Below are 22,686 nucleotides of genomic sequence, written 5' to 3'. Positions count from 1 at the left end.
CGGCGTCAGGCACTGATCGAGCCTCCTTCTTCACAGCCAGGGAAACTAAGGCTCAGAGCAGTCCCAACAGCTCAGGGTCACACGGCCAGCAAAGGACAAATCTGTCTTCGAACCTCGAATCCTTGGTAGTCTACCTCTAAAAGTTGGGGGTACGCGAGCGGTGAGCCATACAGACTCCCGCCAAGGGATGCATGATCCCCCCATCCCCGCCAGCCGGGTCTCCAACTTCCCCGCCTCCTCCGCTGCCTCCGCGGAACCTGCAGATTACTCCGTAATTACACCCAGAAAAGAAAAGAAAAAAATTGCAGAGGCCGCCAGAGGCCGTCCACGTGCGACACCGAAAAACTTTTACTTGGCCGTCCTTTCTGCTTTGTGCGCGGGGAGCGTGGGCAGTGGGCTTGCGAGTGACATCTGGCCACGTTGGAAGCAATAATGTTAACGGATCCCCGTGGGCAGACAACAAACTTGCGCACGTGTTTCTGGGCTCTGAGGCTATTTACAAACGGACCAAGAAAATTCAGCCCTTTCCTCCGAACTGCTGCTGCTTCTCACACAGGAAATCAACCAAGTCAGTGATAGAATTCGATATGGGTGGGGATTAAGATTGAGGAGCGAAAGGACTTGGGTTGCACCGCGCGGTCGCCTCCTGCATCGCCATGGAACTGCCCGTGTGCCTTTGAGCAAGTGAGTTTACTTAGCCTTCCGAGCCTCATTTTCTGCAACTTCAACACGCACATGTAACACTACCCAACTGATACTATTATCAACATTATGTATTTCTTGGAAAGCTTGCGTGCAGCGCCTGACACATACTAAGAGTGCAAGAGATGCTCTTTGTAATACATTGAAAAACTAGCATCCAGAACTTGAAATGTACTAAAAACGCCTTCAAACTGCAGGAGTTAACAGAAGAAAATGCAGCAGAGGCCGACGGTGGGCCTCCTGGAGGCCTTTCCAGCGAGGTGTTCACAGCAGGGACGTCGTGTCTGCGCATCTGCAGGGGCTTGGCCCCTGCCCCACAGCATGAGGGTTTCTCTTCCACCACAGATCCTCTCACAGACCCCGGAGAGAAAGATGTTCCTTACATTCCTTGAGTGCAGGGTGGAAATTGGGGCTCTTGGGCACACTTCTTCATCAGATCACATTTGTATCAGCCTTAAATCAAGGAGGAGGCTTTTCTTCCAAGTTCCGGAGTTGGCCATGAAGACCTTGCCCTCTCGTGGGCATTACTCCATTTAATCTTCAAAACGAACTCTTGATGTAGGTATTCTCATCGGTATCCATATTTTACAGATGTGGAAATGAAGACAGCACAGCTTGCTCCAAACCCGTGTTGATGCCAGACCCCAACCCCTTTTCTCTCTGCAAGGGTTTTATTAAAGTTGTTTGTTCTGCCTTATTTTTATTTATGTTTAACCTTAAGCTATTATAACCCTACATCCTAAGAGTTCTTGTAGCTCAGTATTGAGGAGAATGACATGTATACTTTTCACATCCCTGCTCTTTTACACATCTCGAGCCAGGCTTTGAATCTTTGATGGGCAGGGATTATATGCAAATTATCCAACCACATCCCACCCCAACAAGCCAGTTCCAGAATGAATGAATACCCACAAATACATAGGTTGAGTTTGCTATCTCTGCTCTTTGTTTTCTCAAATCTGTCACAGTTTCTACTTCTTGTGGTTTTTACACGCTTAGCAGTGTCTCTCACCACACTGTGAGTCGCAGGAGGCAGGAATTTTAGGTTTCTGATGGCTGGTCTATTCCTGGAACCTAGCACAGTACCCAGCCCAGAGTAAGTACTAGTGAATACTGGATGAATGAACCCATACTCTGCATTCTTTACCTTTTATTGGATACGTATATCTTTGTTTCCTTACATAATCCATGCTTCAAGTCGTCTGTCTGTCTCAGGCTGACATTTGGGAATAGGCACCCAAACCCTTACTGGGTATATTTTGCCCTTGGTAGGGAATAAGATGAGCTTCCATCGATGGCTTCCTGGGTGACTCACCATGGGAACTGGTGGCAGAGACCTTGGAGGACTACTTCCTGCCTCAGTCTTCCCCATCGTGACCCCCCCAAGCCCCCATACAGACTTGAATAGCTTGTAACCAAACAGCTCGCTCTGGCGCAGGCAGACGTGCCCCAGCCGTCACAGAGAGCACAGGGCGCAGCGGGTTGGTGGAAGACTGGATCATCTTCTGACATGAGGCAATCGCGTTGAATTAGGTGGCATCTCCACAACTGACGCTGCTTTGTGAGAGGAAGAGCACGGCCGACAAGTCAGCTGTGGTTGCTCTTCTACGGAAGTTGTCTCATTTAATTTTGAGTTTTTTAAACATGTAAGAAAATGCAGCTCCGGAAGTGTGCTCAGGCCTGTCTGGCCGCGGCATGCCCTCTCCACTCAGGCCCCACTGGTCCGCGCCTGCAGGCCAGGGCACCTGCCAGCAGGACATTCATCCCGAAGCAGGGGACCTTCCTCTGTCCTCTTTCTTCCTCCAAGTAGGAGTTCCGGCTTAATCAGTCCGGCGCGCGGTGATGGCAGGAGCTACACTTTCAAAGCCAGAGATTTACGTTGGAGTGCCCCCCCCCGCCCCCCACTGCTTATTATCAGCTTAATTTCGATCCAATTCTTAACCTTCTTGACCCGGCCTGGGGTAGGATGAGGACCGACATTTATGGGGGCGCCAAAAAACCTCAGTAATCAATACATATTTTAATGCACCAATTTAAAAAAATCAAAATCCATGCAAGACATTCACAATGGACAAAATATCTACGTTTTAAATAAAGATAGGATCCATCAGCAGCCCGGCAACTGGAAGGGGGAAGGCAGCGACGTCCCGAGAGGAGGGTTGAATCAGGAAGGCGGGAGCACGCGCGAAGGAGGAAGGAGGGCGGCGGGTGGGCGAGAGTGGTCTGGATTCCTCGATCACAGGGGTCGGAAGATATCTTTCTTTGCTGTTCTTGGGATCACGCTGCGAGTTTTGCACAGCTCTAGCGCAGGGGTTCTGCCCGAGACAGGAGGAGGCCCTGCAGGGCCGAGCTCCTGGGGGAAGACGAGGGAATCAAGTGGTCGTGAGGTGGAGCGGGAGGGTCGCAGCCCCGGGAGAGCATCCAGGGAGGAGGCTGCAAGGCCCGGCGCCTGACCTCTGCCCCAGACCGAGGATGTCGCGCGGTGAGAGCCGGAGGAGACCCCTCGCTGGGGAAGGTCCTAGTACCCCGGGCTCCGGCCTCAAATGACCTTTCCCTTCACCAACTAAGGACACCGGCCCTGGAAATGGGCTCACCCTGTCGTCGGCCCACACATCCCTTTTCCCTTTCCTGGGTCCCACAGCTGGGCGCCAGTGTGAGGTCCCGGACCGAAAGCGCGTACACGCACTACCGGGATCGTCAGATGACAACTTCGGGCCGCGTCCCTAGTGGAGCTGATCTTTGCCTTGCTCTTGCAGCCCGCACTGGGCAAAGGCGCCTGGCGGCCGGGCCCGGGGGCCTCCAGGGTGGGCCCGAGGCCTGGGTGTTCTGGGCCGACGCTTGCAGCCTGGGGTGGAGGGGGCGCATCTCAAGGACCACTTGGGGTCAAGAAAACAACCCCGGCCGGGTATGCATCTGAGCCCCGGCCTGGGCTCCCCACATGAAAGGCTGGGACTCGCCCTCTTGCCGCTAGGTGACATCCGAGGCCACGCCGCGCGCTCCCTACCCGGCGCGGGCACGCGCGCTGCTCCCCGCGCGCCGCGAGAAGGTACCGCAGCGGCCTCCCAGGGGCCGCGGCCTCGCTCCCCACGCTGCTTCGGGAGTCAGTCCAGTGCGGTAAACCGAATTTAGAAATCCAAAGGCACAAGGGCCCATTACTGTGCTTTTAAAGCATTTAGTAAAAAAGCGGAAGAGAGGATGGGGACGGGATCTTTGCGCATGTTCGGGAGTAGCTTCCCGCGTGCTGAGAAGCGGGTCTCCTTTCCCACCTTCTTTCCCGCGATCACCCTCGGGTGCCAGACGGCGCTCCTGGTCTATCACCGGGTCCCACCGCCGCGCGCAGAGCTCGCCCCCAGCGTCAGCGGGGTGTCGGCGACACGAGCCAGGGACCAGTCCTTGCCGCAGTCAGCGGAGGGTTCTGCTCTAGCATCAGTTAAGCGAAGGACCATTGGCCAAAGGCGGGAAACCGATTACTTCCTGGGCAGTTCTCCGGGTCAACCAACTTTTGAGTTCCCGAGGCTACAAAGTTGAATTTGAAAGGGTGGCGTGTGTAAGAAGACGTCTTCCAGCCCTCCATATAATCACAGTCCGTATAATAAAACTCAGATGTATAACCCAAATTTTCAATTCCTAGGCTCCAAAGTTCAACAGGATTTAAAATAATGGTCCATTACCACCCGGTGAGCCCAATCCTCCGCGTCCTTTCCAAAACTGTGTAAGCAGTTTACTGACCACGCACGAGATACGTCTCTGCGATCGCGAAATTGCAGTTCAAAACTTAATTAAATTTTGTACTTAGGTTTTACTTATATTGGGGTAACCATTAGGGTTACTTGTGGTTTAGGCGCTTTATGCACCTTACCTCAGTCATCCATAGAACCATGTTCCGGGTAGGAATAAATTATTGTCTGTGTTTTAATGTAGATGATGAAATTGAGCCTTTGAGAGGTTTCGGTAGCCCACACGTCTCAGAGCTAACGCGGGCTAAAGTCCAGATTTAAATCCTTCTGAGTCCAAGGCACTTTCCGGTATCCGAAAGCAGCCCCCGCCCGCCTGTGGGCAGCCTGAGACGAACCTGAAGGGACGTGTCAACGTGGTTGCTTTGTTTCAACTCTCTAGGCAGCGTTACCTGCTAACGGAACCGCCCTCACGCAGGGATTTTGAAGGGCCTTCAGAATTCGGCGCTCTCCGCTGAGGGACCGCGCTGAATCGCCCTTTGACAGGATCTCTTTGCCAAGCACCGGTTCCCGTTTTTATGGCACCATATTGATTTGCAAAGGCAATAAATCTAAGAGAAGGGACAGTGTGCCCCCGATAATTATGTTGTAGTACACATTTTACTGCCTCGGTTTCGACACCAACAAGATGCATAGCTTGGGAGGGATCCCCAAATGGCTCGCCCCTCGCGCCTGGATTTGTTTAAAGTGGTCTTTTCAATTCCTCTGGTTTGGTGCCTGCCTCCGCATGCCAGCTTAAGTTTTTATGCTTCCTATTTTACCTTTAATAGGATGAGTAGTCGGAGTTTCCGGCCCACAAGAGACCCAAAGCTGGGCTAAGGCCAAATGGGCAATTGGAAAAGGAAGGAAACTGATTGGGGGGTGGGTGGGTGGTAAGTCAACTTTCCCCTTGCTCCGCCAATTTTTCTACAAATGCCCCTGTCATGAAATCATTCAAATTCCAGTCTGAACCATTGAGACAATTAAGAAAAGATGTGGCTCTTCCTCTGTGTAGAAATGTAATGACAATATTTTTTTCTTTTTATTGAGGTATAATTCCACAGTAAGTTTTTGAAAACTAAAACCAGCAGACTTGTATTCGACACCCAGTTGAAGCATATATTAAGTTCTAGACTAACCATGACATCACTTCTCTCCCCACCCCCACCCCACCCCCCAAAAAAACCTCTTGACATAAATCTTCCTTCCTGGCCAAACCCTAGCATTTAAGACAGGAAAGGAACTAATGTGCGCCTTGCACTCAAACGAAGGCAATGTCACTGTTGTATTTAAGTGGGGTGGGGGGAGCTCAGAGCTTTAATAACCGAAGGGTCTTGGGTGGATCTGGGTTGTCCAAAAACAGCAAAGGACTAAAGACTCAAGAATGGAAACTGAGAAACTGATCTTTAGGCGCACTAGTGATTTAGCCTCTATTCTTACCGCGGTTTAATCGGAAAGCCTGCGCTAGCTCTGCTGTGGATCTCCCAGGAAGAGCCCAGGCACCGCTGCAGGGCGGCGGGAATCAGGACCGCGGCCTGGAGTGCGGGTCCCGTGCTCTGGTCTGCCTTTAACCAGCTGGGCGGACTGCAGGGGAGACGCGCCTTCCGCCACGCAAGACCCATTTTTTTCTCACGCAAAATCAAATAGAGATGGGCTACACGACCGCATAAACTCCCTCAAGTACAAAAGTCTATAGTTTTACGAATTTCCCCAAACATTTACACATATATACTTTGTACATAGAGGTTGATTACAGAAAACGTTTCTTAGTCACCTTCTTCATGCAGACCTAGTTAGAAACTAGGACAGTCTTAAATAAGGACTTTCCCAGATAACATCGTTTTACTTACATAAATGTTCTCAACTTTTGACTTTTAGTTTTCCCCCCATAAGTGTATTTCAGGAGGGGGGGGTGCAGTGAAGGGAGTAAAAGGCTGGTGGGAAAATGGGGGCTGTTTTCTTTTTTTTTTTTTTTCTCTTTAAGACCCACCAAGTGGCTCCTAATCACCAGACCGACTGGCTGAAAAGGAGCGCAAATATTTACATGTACAGCTTGAGTGTGTGTGTCAGCCTGAGTTTACACGGCTCCGAGTGAAGCGGATTACCCTGCGAATTCGGAGAATTTGAGTTATTCAAGCAGAACAAGGCCAACAGGACGACCCCCACAAGGCCGTGGGAAGTCCTGGTCGCCGCAGAATCTGCGAAGGCAGAAGGTTCGGTGTCCGCCAATCCCCGACTCTGTAAGGCTCGCCCTCTCCCACTGCGCGTTGCGTGTCCCTGCAGGTTGCCGCGCAGCCCGCACCGCGTCCGCCCCTTGCTTTCCCGTCGGTCGAGGCTCTATTTTCCAGAGCCACTCTCGGGAACAGGAGACCCGGGTGAGAGGCAGACCGGCGTGCAGCAGAAACCAGGGTTCCGAATGCAGCACACTTTCCCAAAAGCTCGCTGCACTCCTTTAGCGTACCTTCTGCAGGGGCAGCGCCTCTCAGCCCCACTGTCAAGCAGAATTTGGAGCCCCCCAGTACTGGGACCAAGCCCTGGGGACTAGGAGCCCCGCGCATGGGATCTGGCCCACGGGCACCAGCTCTGCGGCGCCGTTTTCCGCTCTACTTAGCGCTCCCCAACTTTCTTTTGGAACTTTGAATATCAGTTAAGAAAAAGAATGGAAGAAGCAAGAACTCTCGATGTCTTCCTCTCGGGAAGATGTCACCACTCTCGGGATCCCCAGTTTTAGGTCGCGACAAAATGCTCCCTCCCGACAGCGCGTACCACCCTCCCGCCCCGGGACTGCAAGACGACGAGGAGGACGTCCGCAGCGGCTGCGTCAGCCTTGTGATGGCACCCCTTTCCCCCAACCTGTGCCAAGTCCGTGGGCCGCTGCGGTGCGAGGCCACGCGGTGCTGCGCCCAGGGCGCGCCCTTCCAGCCCAGCCCAACGGCCCCGCCCCCGGCGGCGGAATCAGGAAGCGGTGACGTGGGGCGGCGCTGACTGGCTGCCGGCCGCCAGGATCGCCGCCGCCAGCAAATTAAGGCGCAGGGCTACAAGCTCCCAGGCGCAGTGTCTTCCGCGGCTTGCCGCGCTCGGGCTTCCTGGCGTCCGCCCCTTCTCAGTGTCGCTCCACCGGTCCCCAACATCCTGCAGCTTGGGCCGTCCCCAGCGGGGGAAGGGAGGAAGGACGCGGAGGGGGTGCTGCGGGACCTCTGGTCTTTGCGCAGCTGATGCGCGTCACCAGCTTCCAGCAGCGCAGACCGTGGTCCTGCGGGGCGTCCCGGTGCTTGCGCACCCGGTTGAGCCTGCGGTTGGTCTTCTCCCGCCCTCTCCGGCTAGTTCGAAGTCTCTGCGGCTCCAGGGCTTTGCGGTGGGGGAGAGAAAGGAGAGGCCAGTGTGGAGCTCTTAGGAGATTGGGGCTGACTCATCTGGAGTCCCCGGCTGCGCAGTGATTGCACTCGGAAACTTTGCGCTGTGTCTCGGTCTTTGTCTCCTTTGGGGAAGCTGGACAGCAGTTCGGCAGGCCCCGTCCCTAGCCAGGACCCCGTACTGGAGGCCATGGAGTTCACGGCGTCGCCCAAGCCCCAGCTCTCCTCCCGGGCCAACGCCTTCTCCATCGCCGCGCTCATGTCCAGCGGCGGTTCTAAGGAGAAGGAGGCCGCAGAGAATACCATCAAACCCCTGGGTAAGTCGGGCTACTGACTGTCCGCAGTGGGCAGAGGCGGGATGCAGCGCATCTGTCTGTCCCCTGGCTCTGGGAGGCTCATGAGGGTGGCCTTCTTTCCCTGCTCACGCGCGGCGCTTCTGACCCTCGGGCCATAGGCCACACGTCGGGGATGGGAGATTATTTAAGTCCCAAGTTTTCGCCGGGAGTGACACAGTCTGTTAAATACAACTGGTTTCGCATCTTGTATGTGCGCTCTCCTTATTTGTCTAGAATCCCCATGTCAACTTGGACATGTGGGGTGTGGGTGTGTAACTTTGTTGGGATAAAAACATTCAGAGATAAATAATAAAACCACTTTTAAGACCCAACAGGGTTTACAATGCGTGTAACACCTGCTTGTGCGTTTGAAATCAGACTAAGCGATTTCACAAGAAACTAGTTTAATTTTGTTTTCCCTCTGACTTTCTACGCTAAACAGGGTCAATTCCTTAAAATCGCGGTAGACTAAGCCAGCTCTTCCTGCAGGAACCGTTTTCTTCACAGAAGCTCTAGACTTATCAGTAAGACATCATTTTATAACTGTGGTCATTTTCAGTAGAGGTTGGCAAAACATGAGCCAGTAACCGTTTCCCAAATTCCTCAACTTTTAGCTATACTGTTTGTTCAACAACCTTTACCATTTATAGAAGACACCAGGCTGGGAGTGAAGGGAGAAAAGGGATTACGTTCCACTAATCACAAATGAATTGTGTGGGAAAGAAACTGCTGGAGATGGGTCTCAAAGTCCCTTTACAGTAGGGAGTGAGAGAAGTGTTCTCATCATCACCTATTGGGTTCCAGGGAAATAATTATTCCATACCCTGATCATCTGGAAGCCCTAAAGCAGGGAAAAACATCAAATCGCAAAGAGGATAATATTTCTTTTTAACTCTTCCTATTTTTTCCTTCCTCCTCCCTGTCTTTCCCAACACTTTAACATCTCATTTGAAAACAACAACAATATGAAAGGTGAAGCATTAGATAACAAAAACAAGAGGCCTGGGCCGAGAGAGAAGAGCGAATTAAAACCCCTGTAGCAGCTCAGATTGAAGGGGAAAGAAACCAGAAGGTCTCCAGAAAACAATGTCAGAAAGTCTCTCCTCCAAGGCTTTCACTGCCTTCCTCCACCCACCCTCCCATCTAAATCTAAACCTGCCAAAGAAATGGAAACAACTAATCAAACAAACCCAACTGTTTAGAAAAAAAAAGTAACCAATTTCAAAGTTAGGTTTGCTGGACTTCCCAACGTTATCCACTCCTGTTTAGGAGGCTCCCGAATTCTTTATGGATGGCCCCACCATAGTTTGGTAGCTAGCAGGAAAAGAGGATTTCAGGTTAAAATTCCTGACAGAAGTGCAGACAGCAGACTGGAAAACATACCAGCTTCAGCTTTACTGTCATTTCAGCGTTGCTTCCTTGTCTATTTTTCATAGGAGGGAAAAACCTTTTATCTAAATTCTAAACTATAAAGTCCTTCCCAGCTCACAAAATCACCCACCCCCTTACTTTACACACAGGGTCTGTAACACGACTGTCCCTCCCAAGGCTTCTGAAAGAACCAGAGGCATATTCTTGTCCCTTTCAGGGGCCAGTTCAACAGCGCAGTCAGTGACTATAATCCAAGGACTCCGGCAAGAAAAACACTTCAAGGTTCTGTAAAGAGAGAATGTAGTATCTTGAAACCCTAGTGAGATGTTGAAACAACTGTAGGGTGGGGGTCAAAAGCGTCTCCTGATTGCCCACTTAAACACATTAAGTCTGTTGAGAAAAACTGCTTCAGCTCACTAGAGCATTTCTTTCTTTTTTTAAATCAAGATATAATTGACATATAACTTGTGTTGGAGCATTTCTGTATCAGTTTCTTCTTCCTCCACTTCCCAGCCTGACCCACTGCTTAGCCTGGGGCTTAGGGGTTAGCATTTTTCAATGGTCAGAAAAATAAGAAAATGTCTAAGGCTACTTGTTAATTCCCTATTAAGACATTACGTGAATGTGCTTCTGAAAACATTAGTAGAAAATAAGATTTTTGCCATTGTATGGTTCTCATTCTTGGAATTTGAAAATACAAAGATAAGATAATTAATTTGATGATTCTTAATTTAAAATGTTACCCAGAGTTGGATTATTATTGTCCGAGAAGAAAAGATAAAGATTCTCTATTTCCTACTTGCCTGCCCCAAGTCAAGGAGAAATACGGGAAGCAAAACATTTTATATGATATATACATCATGTATGTGTACATACCTACATTTAGAACTTGTTTCAATTCCTTGAGGGCACTTAGAATAGTGTTTGGAGATCAGTTTCACATTGTACGTTCAAGTAGTTTCTTTTTTAAGGGATGCAAGATAATTGGGGTAATTACAAAAGTCCCCCTGTATTCCATCAAAGTGACTGGTGTAGTCCCAGGCCCTTATCAGCTGTGGAGGAGAATGTTTGGTTCATAGGCAGTGGTATTCCAGCCTGCCTGGCGAATGGCAAAGCCTTCTTTCTGCTTTAATACTCCTGCTAGCCTGGGTTTCCGTTTGTTTTCCTCACTTCTAGAACCTTTTTGTCCAGAAATGGCACAGGGAGTACACTCCTATGATTTAGTAAACTAAATGCTGGAGTCTTTCATAAGCTCTCAGGCTGGGAGGGATATTGTAAAAAATGCCCCAATGTAACATCTTAAAGCTCAGGAAACAGAGAGCCAGGCAAAGAAGTTAAGTGAATTAATTTTTTTTAACCACCTCCTCACTCCCATCCACTTTTCATTTTCTTTTATGGAGAGAGGGCTCCAGGAGGGAAGGGAAAGTTCCTCTCGATGTGGGGAGGGTGCTAATCTTGTCACTCCCTGGAGAAAAGCCTCTCCTGCTTGTCAAAGAGGCAGGCCTGGCACCAGGTCCCACAAGCTGCGACGTCTGGAACTTGGGAGGGATAACAATAGGGATACTTGCTTTTTAGCCTCCATGATTACCCCCACCCTGCCCTTTATCCGCTGCTTACATATTTATTCTCTAAAGTGGGTGTCAGTAAAGGTGGTACAAACCATGGTTGTAAAACTCACCCATTTGGTTCAGTAGGCAAGCAATGGACATGTCATTCCCCGGAAATATCACGCTTGATTGATACAGTGATGGGTTCTTGCTGCCTTCGTGGAGTTTCCGAGCTTAGCTTTTTCAAGGTCAAACCCACGTACCTATTTCACTTGTGCTGTTCCCCTCCCTGTGTCTTTGCTTGACAGCATTAGCTGTCATTCTCCACTCTCTTGCAGAACAATTTGTGGAGAAGTCATCCTGCACCCAGCCCCTGGGTGAGCTGACCAGCCTGGATGCTCCCGGGGAGTTCGGTGGCAGCGGAGGCGCCAGCAGCCCAGCCTCCTCCTCGCTGTGCACAGAGCCGCTGATCCCCACCACCCCCATCATTCCCAGCGAGGAAATGGCCAAAATCGCCTGCAGCCTGGAGACCAAGGAGCTCTGGGACAAATTCCACGAGCTGGGCACGGAGATGATCATCACGAAGTCTGGCAGGTAGTGGGGTCTTGGCCGGTGAGGAGCGGGGACAGGGGAATGGCACCCTGGGCGGCTGAAGGCGTTTCCAGGAGGTGGGCGAATCCCCGCTGGTCTTGAGCACAGAAGCAGCTTCGCTCAAGGAGGGCTTCTGTCCACGGGCGGGCCTTTGGAAAGAGCTCCTCAGAGATGTCTGGGCGTTAGCTTTCTCGAGATCTGGCCGTGGGAAGCCCCACCTCGGCCTTGATGACAAGGGCACAGGGTCCTGGGATCTTTGTCCCCTGCAGCCCGAGAGGGCTGGCGGGTGCTGGGTCGGCATCTGGAGGGCAGGGAAACTCCAGCCCAGGGTGTGGGGTTGGTGGCTGGTCTTCCAGGGAGGCAGGTGGCTTTTTTTTTTTTAATCGGCCTCAGTTTGTAGAAGCAGCCAGTTCCCATTAAAACTAAAACTAAAACCTGGACGGAAGCATGAAATTTGAAACGGTCACATTCTGAGTTAGGCTGGAGCTCTGGCGCAGGGGCCCTTTAGCGCCGCAGCTGGGCAGGCAGGAAGCCACGGGTGCCTGCGCTCCCGGGCCTGGGGCAAAGGCTCCGGAGGTCGCTGGCCCTCGGCGCCTGGTCGCTCCCACTCTCAGGACTCTGGGAAATAGCCCCAGAGTCCCCCGAAACCCACACCAAGAGCCCGGCGCTCGCTGTCGATGACAGGAGCCAGTTTTCTCCCAGCAATCCGAGGCAGTTGCGCGACTCGGTCTGCTCCGGAGACCCCGGGACAGGAGCCTAGCGGGCTTGGGAATCGGGTCAGCTCCGCAGGCAGCGTGAGCTCCTGCCCATTCTCTTTGTCTCCCTGTGTCAGGAGGATGTTTCCTACCATCCGAGTGTCATTTTCGGGTGTGGATCCGGAGGCCAAGTACATAGTCCTGATGGACATCGTCCCCGTGGACAACAAGAGGTACCGCTATGCCTACCACCGGTCCTCCTGGCTGGTGGCTGGCAAGGCGGACCCACCGCTGCCAGCCAGGTTTGTGCCTCCAGATTTTTCCCCTGAGCAAAATGCGTGTTAATTCTGCTGACAGAATGTGTCCTGCCCTGGTGCTTTGAATGTTAAGAAGGTCTGTGTTTCCTTAAAGCTGGGAGATCTCCTAGCAGAGCATTCCAAGCCGGGACGCTCACTCCAGGATTGACTATACAAAATATGAGCTAGTCTCTGAGAAAGGCAGAGTTTGTGCGTGCACAGGGCATCGTCTTTAATTTTATCTGTCCTCATATTTCATTTCAAAGTGTTTCTTACATTTCACCTGGAATATTCGTTAGAAATCTGGACCCGTTTCATGTGACGTCTATCATTTCTAGGAGGCTCCTTAACACCTGACTGAATAAACCTCCTGATGAAGTGGTTGCCTTAAAATCCTCTTTAGAAGAGTGCATTTTAGTAAGGTGATTGCTTGTAGTAAATATTTGTTAGCAATGGAGTTATATCTGCACGTAATACCATGTTTCCTCGAAAATAAGACCTAGCCGGACCATCAGCTCTAATGCGCCTTTTGGAGCAAAAATTAATATAAGACTCGGTCTTATATTATTATATAAGACCCGGTCTTATTTTAATATAAGGGTCTTATATTATGTTAAAATAAGACCGGGTCTTGTATTAATTTTTGCTCCAAAAGACGCATTAGAGCTGATGGTCTGGCTAGGTCTTATTTTCGGGGAAACACGGTACATATCAGTTTTGGTAAAACGTGGTTATTTTTGACCAGTAAAGGGCTCAGAGATTTTTAAGAAAAGCAAACTATTTTTTCCCCTCTGCATAAGTTTAGTGGCTGAACGTAATTCTACACCAGGTTAACATTCTTTACATGAAACATTACCCAAGTAGTATATTAGGGATCATATATGTTTATCTTTGGGCTATTCACTGGTAATAATGTTTTTCCCGAGAACCCTGTTTAAGTAGCAGATGTTAAACCTTTACTGTTGCTGCTTTGCCCAACTGAGCATTCTGGAAGAAAAAATAACATGTATTTGCCTATGTGCATAGTAATAGTTGAACTTATAGGAACCTAACTGCATACTTTAATACAAAAAAAAAAGGGGTATTAGCTGGCTTTACATTTAGGGTTCTAAAACCAAGCCTGGTCGCTTTTGTTCTATGACTACCTGGTATCTAATTTTTGGAATTGATTGAAAGTTCATATCAGAGCCAAGAATTTATTTAAATATACAGATTTAGGAACTTTGAATTTTGGTTCTTTGTGAGTATCTGGTCTGGAGTCTTAGTAAAGGCACAGAACAACACAGATGTTGACACATACAGTTCAGGTGGAATATTAAGCTTCCTTAGTGATTGGTCACATTATCCTGCTTACAGTGTGGTAGATACACTAGAGAAGAGATGAAAAGAAGTCTCTCCGGGTTTTCCATTCCCACAAGCGATTAGGAAGGACATCTTCCCAACCCTTCCGAATCAGTAAATTTAAAACATATTAAATAACAGTCAGGACTAAGAAAAAAGTTTTAATTGTGACTAATTTTTTTTAATTGAACAGGATTTACCAGTTTACAATAGATATTAAAATGAATATAATTAGTGTTCTCTACTGTTTACTATTAAATAGCCGATTCACTTTGGAGCTTTTGAGAGACAGAAAGGGGAGGGAAGGATGGAGGGAGAGACAGGAGATTTTCAGCAGATTCCTAACCATTTTTACAAACAAACCCTTTTTTTTTCTGTCTAAATCTTTGCTCTAAGAAGTTAATCACTATCTGAACGTATGGGGAACTGGTGCCGGCCAGCAGGACTCTCGGAATATGACATGCCTTGTTTATGTTACTGATACGTTCTGGTTGGAGAAAGAAAGCACGTCCCAATACGCTATCTTAACTGAAGCATGTTTAAGCTATTGCTGGAATTTTAAGTCCCAGGGGCCTTGAGGGAGGAGGGGCTTCCTCTATGCTTTTCCATTCATCCTAGTTCAGCTTATTTCTATTGATATTAGATAAAAATGTTTAGTGCATTACAGGATAAAAATATTCTAGATAATTTAAGCAACTATTCCTTATTATTATTAAGAAGAAATAGCGCTACATTTTCTAGCTCCATAAAAGGAAGGTGAGGAACTGGGTAGGTGATCATTTTTGTGCTGATGGTGGAAATTCCTTGTGGTGCTAGTTCTTTGAAGTGTTGTATTTCAGACTGAACTTCATCAGCCAGTTGTTCCTCATTAGAAGCAATAATGCTTGGCAATATCATTTGATCATAATAATGGGCAAGACATTATACGTGATCTAAAATATTGCTATGTGTTCATAGAGGACATTTCCTTTTCTTTAAAGTAATGGACATTTAAGTAAGTTAATCTTTATTAACGTGATTACATGTGGTGAATTGCTGCTTAAAGAGAGAACATTTCATTAGCTCCTAGGACTTTAAATATTTCTGAACCATTGTTTGGCAGGGTGGGTAGGACGTGGTGCTGATCCTTAAAACAACTGTACATATAAAGTCATAGCCTTGGAGGAGTGACGCTTGATAAACTCTTATGGTTGTGTCATCAAAAAATACTTCAATTGAAAGGCAATTTGGAGCACTCCTCCTTTAAAAAAAAAGAAAAAAAATCAACAAACAGGCAAACACCTAAAACCTTTTAAGGTTTTGCATGGGCCCAGTAAGACTCTTGAGTTTGTTGTGTTTTGCTTCTGGTGGGCTTTGATTCAGCATGTGCACCCAATTCTTCTAGTCTTAGTGTGACAGACCACGGCACAGACTTCTTGTTCTTTACATGAATATTGCAAGGAAAGGTTTTGTGATTATTTTTCCTTGCCTTTGCCCCAATCATGATATTTATGTTTAATTATAGTTATACGGATCCTATACAAAATTTAGATATAAGTAACCTATTGCATGGATATAGGAATTTGTCATTGAAATTGACAAATATTGTCAACTAATGAATCAAGGATATTTCTTGCCCCTCTTTTTGGTTCTGTAATCTCCCCTGACTTCAGTAAAGCTTGTGTCAAATGGATACGAGGATTGGGATTTATAAAGAATTGTGTTTAGTCTGATACTTGCAGGTAGAACAAATGGCCTGCATTTAACTATGAGTAAAAGATTGCCTTGCACATAACAGCTGATCAATAGATGATAGGTGCTCGATAAATACATATTTTCCCCATCAAAGCTTTTTTATTTTTGCTTAGGCAAAATAAAATTTTTATTTTATTTTTGTTTACAGATAAATACATTGAATAATTTGAAGCTTACCCAACTTGTTTTCACTCTCATTTAGTGAGCAATTATCTTGATGATGACAAAAGGAATAATGTTTAAGATACTGGGAAGATCAACGGATTATAATCTGGGTACTGTTAAAAGATCCCTGGTCGCTGTACTAAAATTACTCTGTCTTGTATTTATAAATACACAAACTTTAAACTCAGTCACCTTCAAGTTTAAATTAATGGATTTTTTAGAATTGTTTCCTCTTTTAAGTTCTCTGTCTTCATTGCTTTTTAGCAGTGCTTATCCTAGGAACTCATTATGCAATTAGTATAACTTAGTCTTCCTTTTGAAAATACATATAACAAGGTTTTATATTTGGCAGAAGTGGCCCAGTAGTCTATTGGATAGAAAACTATCCCACCTTTAAAAAATGGCTAGCTCAGCAGATAATAAAAAATTTGTTCAACATTACCCCTTTTAGGTCATTGGTACACGACAAACACATTTCCATGTTTTTGAAATTATTTTGGTATTGCCATATTATTAAATTTCACATTACATGGGGGACCTAAAGTTCACCATTTATATGAGGTTTTTGTGTTCCTTTAAAATCAGAATATTTTATAGCCCCCAGAGAACAGATTTTAAAACAATGTCTCAGTATAATCTGTCATAATTTTCTTAGGCTGTATGTGCATCCAGACTCTCCTTTCACTGGCGAGCAGCTACTCAAACAGATGGTGTCTTTTGAAAAGGTGAAACTCACCAACAATGAACTAGATCAACATGGCCATGTAAGTACAGTGCCTTGGGCTACCTCGAGTCCCTGAGGTGGAACTGAGAAGTCACACACAACTTCCTCTAAGCTTCTTCCTCCTCTCCCCTGCTCCCCCCTACCCTCTAATGGGTATCATTCTATGAGAACTTGCATGTATTCCACAGGGAACCTTGGCTGCTATGGTCAAGAGGCCATTTACCGAGATGCTGTGTGTCATTTCTGTGCAGGAGGGCTGGGGACCTTCAGTATCATGGATTTCCTAAGACTTCAGCAACTGCTTTCCCACCTGCCCTCACTAAACAAAGGGAATGTGCATTTTGGGGGCTACTACTGTACTCTATTTGGAGTTAAACACCTAAAGTCTGTCAGTGGTGTATCAGACATCACATCCGGGAATGGGGCTGAGACCTGCTGTGGGGTTTTTCCAAAGTGTGTTCTATGCAAAGTATGAGATGCAATGAATGTAAAATGAGGGGGTTTTATGTCCAGATAAATCTGGGGCAGTGCTGTTTACGCATTGCACATCCCCTTTGTAGAGGATCTTATGAATACTAAAGTACAGAGAGGTCTTGCAATTAAAAACAAAGCAATTTGATTTTGTGTCCATAAGGAGTTTATCAAAAAGTGGAAAAAAGAGAAACTGGAATTCTGAGCTCTTATCAAATAGTTACTGGAACAAATAGCCACTGCCGCAAGCCTTTGCACATTTGATAAGAGTGCTTTTTAAGGAACTATCTGTGATGTCATTCCATGCTCTTAAATAAAGATTTACATACAAATTCTGTTTTAGATTTTATGCTAAGAAAACCTTAGACAGACCTGCATACTTCTTTTTGATGAGGAGGATATTGTTGTTGTTTGTTTTTTTTTGGTTATTTTTTTTTTGGCTTTGGTTTGGTTTTCCAGAAAGCATGTTGGTCTTTTTATGGTTGCTTTCCTTGGCTTAGAAATTCTGATATAATTATTCTCTCTCATTCCCTTTATTAAGGCTCTGTTTTACGTAAGGTCTTCATTTTTATTATATCTATGCAATTTAGAAGAGTTTCAAAACTCCTTTCAGAAAAGATGTTTATAAGTAGATGATAAATTAGAGCGTTCTAGACATGGTTTCAAATGGTTGGATTGAACCCGAAACCAAATAAATCACTTCAGGCATTGCTGTCATCCATTTACCCACAGGCGACCTTGTTTATCACGACCAAGGCAGAGTAACCAGGTTAACTCATGACTCTGCTGGTGGCACCATTGAGATGTTCAAAGTAGGTTAACAGGTTTCTGTTATTTTATGTATTGGAAAAGATAACTGACCTTTACGTCTAAGGAGGTTGGCATAATTGTCCTTTAAAAAAAAAAAAAAAAAAAAGTTACCGTTGACAAATTTTTTTTCAGGTTAAAATTTATGAAGTGTCTGAGAGACGTTTTCTGTAGGTCAATGATCATTCTAAATGTCATTTATATTAACATTCTTGGGCTCTACTGAAATATTTGCAGGGAGAAATGAAGTTTTTTAATGATTCTGGTATTTTCCAAGTGTAAAGCTTTTAGAAGAATTGGCTCTTTCCAGAAAGAGTTGAGAGTTCATTCTGCCGTCAGCTGTCCAGAATTTGATATGTTTTCCTTTTAGCGCCAGCATCATGGGTAGGAATAGCACCAGGCTGTATTTCAGAAGCTCTTGGTTTCGAATCTGATTATGCGAAGATTAGACTTTGACAAATTGTTTAGTTTTAGATGTTTGTTAATATCCATTTTAGCTTTATTACTTAATATAACCCTTTGTCACCAGAAATAGTATGTTCTGAAAACTGTAAGGAAAGATTTTTAGATCCTATGTTATTTAGCCAAGTTCTCTGAATTAGTATGGAAGAAGCCCCTCTTACTGATGCAGTTTTAGTGTCGTAACAGGAAAAGTTCTTACTTCCAGGAATTTATTTCTTCGAAGAAGCAGAGTCCACATTTCCATTCGTCTTTCTTAGTGCCGTCATGGCTTGAGCAGAGAGTCAAGGAGCCCTGTGGTCTGATATTCAGTCTGGGGTCTGGGTCTGTCCTGTACCATTTCCCAAAGGAAATTGACGATGGGCGGTGTAAATAGGGGAGAAGGGACCTTATTTAAAGCTTAGGGCTTTTCCCATTTGTGTGTGTGTGAGCGATTTGAAAATTCTTTCTGTCTTCTTAGTAAAACATATAAATGAATGCTTAAATTGTTTCTTATATCAGTATTAGGAGGCAAATGTTTGCTTTTGTCACTTCAAGTTTATCCCGATTTTAAAATTGAGCATAGATATCTTGAATTCCTTAGAATACACACGTTATACAAAGAGATGACTTTTTAAAAAGCTTATTTCAATTCATTTGAAGCTCTCATTTGTTTATTATTCCTGTTCAGATTTGGGATCATAAAAAGATGGCATGTACAGAATTCAGTGCTGGTTAATGGTCTGTAACTTTAACTTGCTTACATCTCAGCACAGAGCGAGATCGATTCTATATCAATTATCACACAGTGACTAGTATTTGACGCTGCTAAACTCAACCAGCAGGAACACTCATCCACCTCACCCATGTTAGCCAAGGGAACCATTCGTTTTCAGTTCAACACTACGTGCACTTGAACTGGTCCTGCCACAGTGTTTATAAAACGCCTCCCCTGAGAGCCAGGCTCTCTGCTAGGCCCTTGGGGAGAAGTGCATACAATGGTAGCCCTATTCTCCCAGAAAAGACATACCCAATGATGCAGATTTAGGTAGCTGTCTGGGTGGCAACGGGGGAAGATGTGGAAAACACTTTATGTCTGAAAGTGAATTTAGTTCCTCAGATTTCCTAATGGCAAATTATTCTATTTTATTTAAAAGATACATGAAAAGGTACCCTTGGCAACCAGGGTATGCTTCACTGTCATACCAGGGTGGCTGTCACTGTCATTCATGTTTAGTTTCCAACTGGAAGTCAGGAGTCAGCGAAGCTGTCAAAGCAGCAACAAAAATAACGCAGCTCATATTTACCAAGCGCTTCCTATTTGCTGTGTGATTGGCAAGTGTTCCATCATCTAATCCTCACCACTACCCTTTGAGGTTAATACTGTGTTTGCATCACTCACCTCAAGATTAAAAGAGCTAGAAAGTAGCCGGTTCAGGATTCTTACTAAGCCTGCCTTTCTAAATTGTTTTAGCCTACCGTAAATAACAATCTGTCCCCCTAGAATATAGAATTGCTTACTTTAGAAAATTTAAACAGACATCCTTTGGTCTAACCAGACTAATAAACAAAAAATGTTTTAAAGACTTGTTTTTAACAAACAAACAAACAAACAAACAAACAAACCAACAAACAAACAAATAAACTTATCCTCCAGATGACTTTCCCCCAGCCCGTTAGAAAGGATGCTTGAAATAGCCGGTATGATTTGCAGGCGTTTTGGTAAAATGTGCTTCACGAGGATGACTCTGCAGTCTCTTGTGCAAATGATTTGCTTTAAGCATGAAAAGCTTAGATCCCAGTCTTGAAACTGAATTGGAAGCTGTAGATTTTGTGGTTCTTTCTTTGCTTCATTGTACTTTGGCCTGTTTAGCAATATAAATACTTAAAATTCAGTGCTCCCCATTTCGTTGTTGTAGATAATATTGAACTCGATGCATAAGTACCAGCCACGAGTGCATATCATTAAGAAGAAAGACCACACGGCCTCATTGCTCAATCTGAAGTCTGAAGAATTCAGAACGTTCATCTTCCCAGAGACAGTTTTTACGGCGGTCACTGCCTATCAGAATCAGCTGGTAAGTGTCCTGTTCACACTTTATTTCTGAAATCAGATAAGGATTTAGGAGGTTCTTTCATTTTCTTGGATAGAAGGACTGTCTCGGTACTTACAAGAAAAGTTCACTTTGGAGAGAGACCCAGGACCTGTACATGTGTTGAGTGACTATGGCTCAAGGTTATGAAGGTCTGTATTACACTATCTTTTCTAGAACCTTTATACCCCGGGTCAGGTTGTTCATAGCCCACTCTCCCACCGAAACCTGCCCCTATCTGGCTTCTCAAATTTTCTTCTCAAGAAAATGACCTGCTTCCTTTTCCTCTTCCTGTTAGAGCCTCATAATATACATAACCATACACTCATGGCTCCATAAAATTTAGTTCAGTTTTTCTGCAAAATTTGCACACAAATTCTAGCCAACTGCCCAAACTACTGACACCATAGATATTTTGTGAAGCATATTTAGCTGTAATTTAGGGTATGATTATTCTAGTAGAATGATTTTAAATGTCTAGTATGTGAACAGTGTGTATTTCATTAACATCAAGGTATCTAATTTATAATATTGAGTTATATATTTTCTACTTTCTGTTGTACATCATGTTTAAAATTTATGTATTTCTTCATCCGTAAGGTTTAGTTCACATCAATGTTTATCAAAGTTTTACGAAGGAGACTGTTAGGTACTTCCTCATGTATTTTCTTCTTTCATGGTCAGACTGGGGATAATAGTAACGTTCTATAGTGAGGAAGCTAAAGCTAAGAGAGGATAAGTACCTCTTCCACACTCAGGAAGGACCAGAAGTAGAATTCCTTTTGATATGTTTCAATAAAAGGAACTCCCATTGTCGGTTGACTTGACAAATTCAGACCCTCTCTAGGTCTTTGTATCTTGCGTTTATTTGATTAGTTATGAGTAGCCAGAAGTATTGCTGTGCTCTTGTCTTGATGTTGTATTTTGGGTTCTGAGTGAATAATTCTTAGGTGCTGCCTGATAGATGGGTCAGGGTCCAGAGTGAGATGGGCAACTGGAGGAGATTGGGTGTTGGGTCTCAGGAAAAGCGACAAGATGAAGCTGAAATCCCAGGTAGCCCTATACAAACAAAGAAGGTGGAGCCCCGAGAAGGGATGCAGGCAACTGGCCGGAGTGGCTGTGTGTCTGTAGGTGTAAGCACCTACAATTTCTATACGATTTGAGTAGATTTCACTTCACCACTGTGGCTGCCATTTTCCCTACCTGTAAACTGGGGCTAAGAACTGCCCAGACCATCTTAGGGAATTCCTGTGAGGCTCAAATGAGATGCCTTTGGAAACTGAAAGGTGCTCTATAAATAAGGTATGTGGTTATTATTGGGCTGTCTCTGGAATGCCCAAAGAGGATCTGTCACCATTGGGATTTTAAAATGTTAGTGACGTATTTTTTAATGAGATACATGAATGCAAAAATGCTATCCTACTAATCATCTTAAAGTATAAAAACAAAGTATTATAACGTTTGAATTATCTCCAAGATAACAACACAAGAGTGGAAACATTCAGAGAACGCCCACGCTAAAAAATCTGGGTATAGATCGAAGCCCACAAAGGCCTAAAACGCTAATGCTGTTTCTCTGAGAATCTGGAACATTCCTACCAAAAATCCCATTTTTAATTTACTTGAGGACACAGGAAATGCAGATATTGTAGATTCAGAAAAGATTCCTGACATTCAATTCATTTTACATGATTGAATTTGTAGCTCTTACATTATAAAACATTAGATTTATACTAATATAAGAAACCCTGTCTATGTTTAAGAATGAAATAAAAACTTGTCATGTGGAAACGTCATTGCTGTTATCAGAATTCTCTATAAAGAGAACCAAAGCAAGAATAGGCTAAATTGGTGTTTTTAGTGAAGAGTGCAGATAGAGCAACATTAAAAGAAGTTTCTAAGTATAATGCCTTCGATTTGGTTTAATAGGTGAAGGAACAATCCTGAATAAAGGTTGGCAGCACCTCCCATATCATGGTGCGCTGGAATAGGAGGTTATTATCTGTGTAATTGTAATAATAGCTAATATTTGGGTGCATACTGTGTTCAAGGCACCATGTAAAGTGCATTGCCTTATTTAATCTTCACAATGATATTGTATGATAGAAACAACAGTATTTTTATGTCACATTTCACAGCTGGGAAAATTAGAGTTAACTCGCTCATCCAAAGTGACCTTGCTGCTCCCATCAAGATTTGAATCTACATGGTTGGTTTCAAAAGTCAGTGTCCGTAACCTCTAAGCTTTAGGTACCTGGTTTCCTCTCAGCATGTGACCCCGATGGACTCTGAGACATCCTTTTTAGAGGA

General features: G+C 45.3%; 1 protein-coding gene across 1 annotated transcript in view; it reads left to right on the top strand.

The window, feature by feature from the left end:
• The first annotated feature begins 7,464 nt into the window (after window positions 1-7,464).
• The window catches only part of TBX20 (T-box transcription factor 20), a 50,899-nt gene continuing 35,677 nt past the window's right edge, over window positions 7,465-22,686 (top strand). The window contains exons 1-5 of the mRNA XM_019726310.2: window positions 7,465-8,085; window positions 11,360-11,615; window positions 12,445-12,609; window positions 16,499-16,607; window positions 20,203-20,361. Coding sequence (XP_019581869.1) covers window positions 7,959-8,085; window positions 11,360-11,615; window positions 12,445-12,609; window positions 16,499-16,607; window positions 20,203-20,361 — 816 coding nt within the window. The 5' untranslated portion in view covers window positions 7,465-7,958. The remainder of the gene's footprint in view (window positions 8,086-11,359; window positions 11,616-12,444; window positions 12,610-16,498; window positions 16,608-20,202; window positions 20,362-22,686) is intronic.

Source organism: Rhinolophus sinicus, linkage group LG09, assembly GCF_036562045.2.
Source record: "Rhinolophus sinicus isolate RSC01 linkage group LG09, ASM3656204v1, whole genome shotgun sequence".
Classification (NCBI taxonomy): Eukaryota; Metazoa; Chordata; class Mammalia; order Chiroptera; family Rhinolophidae; genus Rhinolophus; species Rhinolophus sinicus.
This window is presented reverse-complemented; position numbering and strand designations above follow the sequence as displayed.